At 51.5% G+C, this 10,006-nt stretch overlaps 1 protein-coding gene across 7 annotated transcripts in view; it reads right to left on the bottom strand.

Annotated features, from left to right (window-relative positions):
* The window catches only part of LOC133141669 (probable E3 ubiquitin-protein ligase HERC1), a 93,474-nt gene that overhangs the window by 62,950 nt on the left and 20,518 nt on the right, over nucleotides 1-10,006 (bottom strand). For all 7 annotated transcript variants that reach the window (XM_061262260.1, XM_061262265.1, XM_061262267.1 and 4 more), the window contains exons 12-20: nucleotides 8,899-9,064; nucleotides 8,352-8,477; nucleotides 7,345-7,554; nucleotides 6,395-6,547; nucleotides 4,521-4,653; nucleotides 2,805-2,996; nucleotides 2,430-2,642; nucleotides 1,793-1,966; nucleotides 528-639 (exon numbers count right to left, since the gene is read on the bottom strand). In XM_061262260.1, coding sequence (XP_061118244.1) covers nucleotides 528-639; nucleotides 1,793-1,966; nucleotides 2,430-2,642; nucleotides 2,805-2,996; nucleotides 4,521-4,653; nucleotides 6,395-6,547; nucleotides 7,345-7,554; nucleotides 8,352-8,477; nucleotides 8,899-9,064 — 1,479 coding nt within the window. The remainder of the gene's footprint in view (nucleotides 1-527; nucleotides 640-1,792; nucleotides 1,967-2,429; nucleotides 2,643-2,804; nucleotides 2,997-4,520; nucleotides 4,654-6,394; nucleotides 6,548-7,344; nucleotides 7,555-8,351; nucleotides 8,478-8,898; nucleotides 9,065-10,006) is intronic.

Genomic DNA, 10,006 nt, shown 5'->3' with positions numbered 1-10,006 from the left:
AGATCATGTGACAGGGTGACTCTGTTTGACACAGATCATGTGACAGGGCGACTGTTTGACACAGATCATGTGACAGGGTGACTCTGTTTGACACAGATCATGTGACAGGGTGACTCTGTTTGACACAGATCATGTGACAGGGTGACTCTGTTTGACACAGATCATGTGACAGGGTGACTCTGTTTGACACAGATCATGTGACAGGGTGACTGTTTGACACAGATCATGTGACAGGGTGACTGTTTGACACTCATCATGTGACAGTGTGTTTGACACCGATCATGTGACAGGGTGACTCTGCTTGACACAGATCATGTGAGTGTGACTGTTTGACACAGATCATGTGACAGTGTGACTGTTTGACACAGATCATGTGACAGGGTGACTCTGTTTGACACAGATCATGTGACAGGGTGACTCTGTTTGACACAGATCATGTGACAGGGTGACTGTTTGACACAGATCATGTGACAGGGTGGCTCTGTTTGACACAGATCATGTGACAGGGTGACTGTGCTGACGCTCACTTGTCCTGCCAGTAGGCCTCGTCCTGCAGGCCGGTGTGTTTGAGGAAGGCAGCCAGGCTGCAGCGACACGCTGTCTCCAGCAGGGGGTCCCCCTGCGGCCCGCTGTCCCAGTCTGCAGAGAGCAGGAGAAAGCACAGAGTGAGTAAGCCTTTAGCCTTTCATCTCCTACCTCAAAGAGCTTTACAGCATCGCGGGGAGACTAATCTCCGGCAGCAGTAGCCTGCCCCTGGGTGATGCACGGCAGAACATCAGCTACAGCGGGGCAGGAAATGAAACTGGGCCATGATTAGGTGCCGACAGCTACTGAGGCAGGGACTAGCCCGAAATAAGAGACGGTGGAGCACACAGAGCTCAGGAAATGCTCTCTGTTTAATGGACGATCTATCTGTCCTGGTTGTAGATCCTCCTTTATTTTGAGGCTTGTAGCGCATTGGGTATTTCCCGGTCTGCATCGGGAGTCACTGAGACAGGTTGGGAATCGAGCCAAGACACGGAGGGAATACCAAACACTGCACTAAACCCCATGGGACGAAACCAAACCGAACATCGGTAACCGGCCTCAGCCACGAGGCGTGCGGGAGGAAGATGAGGGTCTCACTGTGAGGTGTGTGGGAGGAAGAGGAGGGTCTCACTGTGAGCTGTGTGGGAGGAAGAGGAGGGTCTCACTGTGAGGTGTGTGGGAGGAAGAGGAGGGTCTCACTGTGAGGCGTGTGGGAGGAAGAGGAGGGTCTCACTGTGAGGGAGGAAGAGGAGACCTCACTGTGAGGTGTGTGAGAGGAAGAGGAGGGTCTCACTGTGAGGGAGGAAGAGGAGACCTCACAGTGAGGTGTGTGGGAGGAAGAGGAGGGTCTCACTCTGAGGGAGGAAGAGGAGGGTCTCACTGTGAGGCGTGTGGGAGGAAGAGGAGGGTCTCACTGTGAGGCGTGTGGGAGGAAGAGGAGGGTCTCACTGTGAGGGAGGAAGAGGAGGGTCTCACTGTGAGGTGTGAGGGAGGAAGAGGAGGGTCTCACTGTGAGGCGTGTGGGAGGAAGAGGAGGGTCTCACTGTGAGGGAGGAAGAGGAGGGTCTCACTGTGAGGCGTGTGGGAGGAAGAGGAGGGTCTCACTGTGAGGCGTGTGGGAGGAAGAGGAGGGTCTCACTGTGAGGGAGGAAGAGGAGGGTCTCACTGTGAGGCGTGTGAGAGGAAGAGGAGGCCTCACTGTGAGACGTAAGGGAGGAAGAGGAGGCCTCACTATGAGGCGTAAGGGAGGAAGAGGAGGCCTCACCTCGGCTGGTGGCGTACTCCTTCATCCTCCTCCACAGTCCCGTGGCGGGCTCTCGTGGCACGCCCAGGGCCAGCTCCAGCAGCGTGGCGTTCTCCTCGCCCACGTCCAGCTCGCCCAGCCTGGCGTCGGCAGAGCCCAGCAGGGCAGCCTCCGTCAGCCAGGCCATGGTGGAGTCTGCAGGGAGAGGGAGAGGACAGGGCTGGGCCTCACGCACGTGGAACTTTCCACAGGGTTCTTTACTCGCAAGGGTAACCTACAGTACAGAGCCGGGAGTTCACTGTGAACGCTTTCATATAGGCATGCGTACCGTGCCACTGAGCCACCTGGGGTTCAGAAAGAGGTGGACTAAAGGTGAAAACGAACCCTTTGGAGAGTAGTTTTAGGTAATGTTTTTTTTTGTTCTTTTTTTTCTTCTAATTCTACACCATTGCTTTCAATTACCAAACATGAGTTCAAGACCGCAAACATTATCTAAAGTTAGCTAACGTTCAGCAACACGTTCCAACCTTTAAATACAACCGAAATATCAATGTTACACATGGATGTTAGAAAATGTAACGTAGACGTCGGTGCATTTAGCCCAACCGGAGCGGCTAAAGAAGCAGACAGGGAAGGCAGCCGCGGTGGGGTTCCTTACCCAGCTGCTCGAAGCCCATCTCCAGCCCGTTCCTGAGCAGGGGGTTCCTCAGCCAGAAATCGGCGCTGGTCTCCTGGACGGAGAGGGGCGGGCCCTGCAGCATCCCTCCGAGGCAGCGGCCAATCGCCAGCGCCACAGACCTCTCCAGGTCCAGCAGCCACACCCACGCCTCAGACTCCGCCCCCGGGGCGGGTCCCACGCCCTCCGTCAGTTCTGAAACCGCACACTCACTTTAGACCCGGAGATAACTTTTACAGTAACATAAATACGGTCAGAAGAGAGAAAAAAAACGGTCAGAAATACGGTCAGAAGAGGAAAAACAGCTTAAAATATTCCCACGCGTGGGAGCCTCTGTGCGATTGGCCGGCGGCTCACCTGGGCAGGCGCCCTCCAGCTCCACCTCCTCGAGCAGGCCGGTGTCGGGCAGGAAGCAGTTGAGCTCGTTGAGGTGCTCCAGCAGAGAGAGCAGGTGGGGCAGCAGGGGGCGCACGACCGGCAGGGGCAGCAGCAGGAGGGAGTACATCACCTGGCACAGCAGACTGCCAGCCACGGACCCGTACAGCACCGCTGGGGAGGGGGGAGGAACAGCCGCCATCACACCGGAGAACTCACACATAATACACCACCGGCACAATGGCAGGGTCTGAATGGCCAACACCCAGTGTTACGGGAATAGTGGAAATGTAATAAATTTCTTTAATGTAATAGTAAAAAAAAAAATATTAGATAAGGAATGTAATTATGCGCCAGACACAGAGCTCTTTGTTCCCTCGTGTTTCCTCATTTCCGGTCACAGCTCTATCACTGAGCTCATACGCGCGGAGGCGTAGATATGCCGGGAACAGCCGAGCACAACAGCTGCAGCAATTCACCAGCTGACAGACATTAACATAACAGCCAGCCAGATTACAGTACAGCTACTCATGAATATTCATCAGCGCCCGCTTTCACAGGAACGAATCAGCATCGCCGACATGGGGGCACAACCACAACATCCTCCGCCGGCTCATAGACACTCTATGGTACTGGCTCAGACTGGCTGGAGTGGGTTCATAACCCTGTGTTCGGCTGAGGCAGTGACTGTATGAGAACACAACACAACACAACACACTCTGTGTCCTCCGCCGGCTCATAGACACTCTATGGTACTGGCTCAGACTGCCTGGAGTGGGTTCATAACCCTGTGTTCGGCTGAGGCAGTGACTGTATGAGAACACAACACAACACAACACACTCTGTGTCCTCCGCCGCCTCATAGACACTCTATGGTACTGAGCGGGTTCCTAACCCTGCGTTCAGCGGTATAAGGACAGGGACAGTAAAGGGAGAGCAGTGAAGGCCGTCCACACTAAGGACCGTAACTATAAATACCCCGTTTTAAAAATCATTCCAACTTAAGTGAATGACTCACTGAGTCCGCACCACACCTATGATAACAACGACAGTGACAAACAATATCGCCGGGATCACTTCCAGGGCCATTGAACGATAAAACCAATCCTAATCCGTCCGTATGTACAGAAGTGCGCACGCTCACATCGCTAAGGTCATAGGCATGTGTGTGGACGGGCCGGTAAGGGACATGGAGCCAGTAAGGGACATGGGGCCGGTAAGGGACATGGAGCCAGTAAGGGACATGAGGCCGGTAAGGGACACGGGGCTGGTAAGGGACATGGAGCCGGTAAGGGACATGGGGCCGGTAAGGGACATGGGGCCGGTAAGGGACACAGAGCCGGTAAGGGACATGGGGCCGGTAAGGGACATGGGGCCGGTAAGGGACATGGGGCCGGTGGGGCCGGTAAGGGACATGGAGCCGGTAAGGGACATGGGGCTGGTAAGGGACATGGGGCCGGTAAGGGACATGGGGCCGGTAAGGGACATGGAGCCGGTAAGGGACATGGGGCCGGTAAGGGACATGGAGCCAGTAAGGGACATGGGGACGGTAAGGGACATGGGGCCGGTAAGGGACATGGAGCCGGTAAGGGACACGGGGCCGGTACGGGACATGGGGCCGGTAAGGGACACGGGGCCGGTAAGGGACATGGAGCCGGTAAGGGACATGGAGCCGGTAAGGGACATGGAGCAGCTCACTGTGCAGTTTGTGGATGACGTGCTTGTCCAGAGAGCTCTCCTCCAGCAGCAGGGTGGACCGGCGGAAGGTCTCGGCAGCGTAGGGCAGCAGCAGACACAGGTGTTTGTGGAGGAGCTTCACGCTGCTGTCCTCCTGGAAGCCAAACACACGCACAGCACTCGCTAAAGCCGCCACGGCTGGATTCAGAAACCCACACTTGTTCTTAAGTGCATAATTGTTTGTGTTCATTTGGCTACTTGGCGCTGAATGCGGCACTTACAATGTCTACAGTAACACCTTGAGGATAACTAGATTCACTTTTTATATGCACTGTAATTTAGTCTGCAAGACAAAAATAAACTCAATTTTTAACCATGGTGGAATGCTAAATTTGGGTTAAACTGACTCAGGTTGAGGTTAAAAATAGCATGTGGCCTTAGGCACACAGTGTAATACAGCTGGTGTGACTGCAGAACTGCCATATCAACACCTCACAGTATCTCACCGCTTCTGCATTAGTGTTTATGTAGTGTCAGTGAGTTTACCTCTGCGTTGGTGTGTCTGTAGTGTCAGTGAGTTTACCTCTGCGTTGGTGTGTCTGTAGTGTCAGTGAGTTTACCTCTGCGTTGGTGTTTCTGTAGTGTCAGTGAGTTTACCTCTGCGTTGGTGTTGATGTAGTGACTGAGTTTACCTCGGTGTTGGTGTTGATGTAGTGACTGAGTTTACCTCGGTGTTGGTGTTGATGTAGTGACTGAGTTTACCTCAGTGTTGGTGTTGATGTAGTGACTGAGTTTACCTCGGCGTTGGTGTTGATGTAGTGACTGAGTTTACCTCGGTGTTGGTGTTGATGTAGTGACTGAGTTTACCTCAGTGTTGGTGTTGATGTAGTGACTGAGTTTACCTCGGTGTTGGTGTTGATGTAGCAGTGGGTTTACCTCGGCGTTGGTGTTGATGTAGCAGTGGGTTTACCTCGGTGTTGGTGTTGATGTAGTGACTGAGTTTACCTCGGTGTTGGTGTTGATGTAGTGACTGAGTTTACCTTGGTGTTGGTGTTGATGTAGCAGTGGGTTTACCTCGGTGTTGGTGTTGATGTAGCAGTGGGCTTACCTCGGTGTTGGTGTTGATGTAGCAGTGGGTTTACCTCGGCGTTGGTGTTGATGTAGCAGTGGGTTTACCTCGGTGTTGGTGTTGATGTAGTGACTGTGTTTACCTCGGTGTTGGTGTTGATGTAGCAGTGAGTTTACCTCGGTGTTGGTGTTGATGTAGCAGTGGGTTTACCTCGGTGTTGGTGTTGATGTAGTAGTGGGCTTACCTCGGTGTTGGTATTGATGTAGCAGTGGGTTTACCTCGGTGTTGGTGTTGATGTAGCAGTGGGTTTACCTCGGCGTTGGTGTTGATGTAGCAGTGGGTTTACCTCGGTGTTGGTGTTGATGTAGTGACTGAGTTTACCTCGGTGTTGGTGTTGATGTAGTGACTGAGTTTACCTCGGTGTTGGTGTTGATGTAGCAGTGAGTTTACCTCGGTGTTGGTGTTGATGTAGCAGTGGGTTTACCTCGGCGTTGGTGTTGATGTAGCAGTGGGTTTACCTCGGTGTTGGTGTTGATGTAGCAGTGAGTTTACCTCGGTGTTGGTGTTGATGTAGCAGTGGGTTTACCTCGGTGTTGGTGTTGATGTAGCAGTGGGTTTACCTTGGTGTTGGTGTTTCTGTAGTGACTGAGTTTACCTCGGTGTTGGTGTTGATGTAGCAGTGGGTTTACCTCGGCGTTGGTGTTGATGTAGCAGTGGGTTTACCTCTGTGTTGGTGTTTCTGTAGTGACTGAGTTTACCTCGGTGTTGGTGTTGATGTAGCAGTGGGTTTACCTCGGTGTTGGTGTTGATGTAGCAGTGGGCTTACCTCGGCATTGGTGTTGATGTAGCAGTGGGCCAGCAGGTGTTTGTGCATGGCGGACAGCAGGTGGTGGAAATGGGACGGGGGGCTGGTCTGCTTCGGAGCCTGACTGGCCTGCTGCTTGTCACTGTTCTTCTCCAGCTCGCCGAAAGCCCGCTCCTGCAAAGCCACCAGTACAGGTTCCTCACTCACACAGAGACATTAGCGCTCTCCTAGCCACTAAGCAGCAGCACAGAGACACAGAGCCATTAGAGACACAGAGACATTACAGACACAGAGACATTAGACACACAGAGACATTACAGACACAGAGACATTACAGACACAGAGACATTACAGACACAGAGACATTACGAGACATTACAGACACAGAGACATTAGAGACACAGAGACATTAGAGACACAGAGACATTAGAGACACAGACACATTAGAGACACAGATACATTAGACACACAGAGACATTAGACACACAGAGACATTAGAGACACAGAGACATTAGAGACACAGAGACATTAGAGACACAGAGACATTACAGACACAGAGACATTAGCGCTCTCCTAGATGCAAAGCAGCAGTGCACAGGAGAGGTGTGTTTCTTTCAGCCCGGTCTCCACCAAACAGCCGAGGCCAGACAAGACCAGAGAAATCTCCGTGAATGTCCGTGTTAAAATCTCAGAACGTCCGCGAGCATGGACTAGGCAGTCCACACCGAAGCGTCGAGTAAACAAAGAAACGACTGTTGCCACGACGACCCGAGTTAACCGTGACATTAAATCAGTATTTGTCCTAAAACTCCGGGCTTTAAGACTTGACATTTCTTTGAAATGCCAGCCGCCGCGAGCCGACGTCCAAGAACCGGACCGTTCGCGGCGATAAAACTTTCCCCTCCAGACGTTCTGAGGCCGGCTGTTTGGCGGGGACCGAGCCGGATCGGCGGGGGAGAGCGCAGCCGTACGGTGTAGAATCCGATGCTGAGCAGCAGGGTCTTCAGCAGGACCTCGGCCAGGTGGAAGTGGTCCTGAGGGTCGGCCCCGCCCGAGGTTCGGTCGGGGGAGGGGGGCCGGGGGAGCCCGGCCGCGAACTCCCCCGGAGAGCTGTACCCCAGGAGCGAGGCCACGTGGGACTGCTCCTGCAGGCTGTTCAGCACCATGTCCAGCTGGAGGCGCTGTGGAGCGGAGCACTGCGTTAGTCTGGGGGCACCGAGGGCCCCCTCAACCGGACCACAGCCCGCTGTTACAGTCACAGGCACAGGGCTGCTCAGTCTGCTGGTCCAATTCCTCAAGCTTTCGATTCTTGTCATTCAGGAAAATGTGTATTTGAGAACATTTTGTTTTTCAAATTTTTAAATGTTTTATTGAGCAGTAAAAACATAATGCATGAATGTTAATCAAACAGACATTCATGATTACATGCCTTTAATCATATTTATATTCAAATGGTAAGGTTTATCTCTTAATCCGAGTACATTGCCAGTTCCTTTGCTGCAGAGATCTGTTCCCACTCAGTTTTTCCAGGGAAATTACCAATATTAATAAATTAACGTAGCATTCATTATACTCTTGTATTAAAATCACCATTTATGTTTAACTTTGATTTACAAATGAACAGAAGTATTACCGTTTGGCAAGTTATGTTCAGTTATTGCTGAACCCGACACACTGTGAAGATAAAAATATTGTTTTTAACTGTTGAGACAAATTTCAGGACACATATTGAATCCCAGCCAAAATTGTGGTTCGTCTTCAATAAAATCAATGAGAAAGAGCAGTGATTTTTTCCACTTTTCCTTCATTGACCTGACTCTGGTCATTAGTCATCTTGGTTTCCTCGTTTCCCTCGCAGTGTACTGCAGCGTCTGAATGACTCATGTAAGTAAATCCCACGTGCGCTGTCGTGAGCCGTGCCTGTGCTGTAGGGCGCGGTCTAGCCCTGCTATTGGCCCCTGGGTGCCGCAGTGTTTACCTGGCCCTTGGAGAGGCTCTCCCAGCTCTCGGGGCCCTGAGGTAGGAGTGAGTGGAGGAGTTCTGTCCTCTCCCTGAGGGGGGGCAGGAGCAGGGAGGCGCCGATGGAGAGCGTGCTCATCACCGCCTGCACAGTCACGGGGACGCAGTGAGGACAGCACTCTCACTATGTCACACTCACACTCACACTCACACTCACACTCACACTCACACTCACACTCACACTCACACTCACACTCACACTCACACTCACTCACTCACTCACTCACTCACTCACTCACTCACTCCTGTTAACATATCAGTGCTGTTAATATTTAGCTGAAGACCTACCGCCTTCTAATTTATTTTACAAATAATTCTAAAACAATTTTAAACCAAACCTGTAAAATAACAGTACATTAGCCACATTCAGCTGTATCTTTTCATCACTACAGATACTAGAGATAATGTACGACACTAACACTTGACTAAAACGACACTAACACTCTGACTGCACAACACAAACGTCTGTGAGCCTGGTGCGTGTTGAACAGCAGAGGGAGCCTCACCTGCTGTATGGACTCAGGTGCACTGGAGTCAATGAGCCTGAAGAGGAGGTTCCTGAGGGGCCGCCCCTGGGCCCCCAGCACTGTGGCCCCCGTCCCGCCCGCGTGGGCCAGGGACAAGTGGATGGACAGAAGCTTCATGCACAGCAGCACAAACTGCTGGTGCTCCCTTTAACGCACACCAAACGCACAACACACACATTTTACAGGATTAAACACGCATAAAACGCACAACACACATTTTACAGGATTAAACACACATCAAATGCACAACACACACATTTTACAGGATTAAACACACATCAAATGCACAACACACACATTTTACAGGATTAAACACACATTTTACACACAGACACACACGCACACACGTTTTCTCATTTTACAGGATTAAACACACATTTTACACACAGACACAGACGTTTTCTCATTTTACAGGATTAAACACACATTCACACACAGACACACACATTTTACAGGATTAAACACACATTTCACACACAGACACACACATTTTACAGGATTAAACACACATTTCACACACAGACACACACATTTTACAGGATTAAACACACATTTTACACACAGACACACACATTTTACAGGATTAAACACACATTTTACACACAGACACACACATTTTACAGGATTAAACACACATTTTACACACAGACACACACATTTTACACACAAACACACACAGACACACACAGACACACAGACACACACAGACACACAGACACACAGACACACACGCACACACGCACACACGCACACACGCACACACGCGCACACGCGCACACGCGCACACACGCACACACGCACACACGCACACACGCACACACGCACACACGCACACACGCACACACGTTTTCTCATTTCACTCCAGCAGCAGCCCGAGCAGCCAGCTCTGGCCAGATGGCTGCAGAACAGAGGGCTTAGGTAGTATTTGGACGGCGGGGCTAAGTAAAAAACCACAGCCCTGCTTGAGCAACAAGGAAATAAGTCTTTCTGCCATGTTATAAATAAACCGAGAAACCGAGGCCCTGGCTTATCTCGTGGAAAAAAAACAGCAGGGGGTGTGTACCCTGATGAGCCCAAACCCCCACCC

This window comes from Conger conger, chromosome 12, assembly GCF_963514075.1.
Source record: "Conger conger chromosome 12, fConCon1.1, whole genome shotgun sequence".
NCBI classification, from domain to species: Eukaryota; Metazoa; Chordata; class Actinopteri; order Anguilliformes; family Congridae; genus Conger; species Conger conger.
The sequence above is the reverse complement of the archived record's forward strand: the minus strand, read 5'-3'. Positions and strand labels throughout refer to the sequence as shown.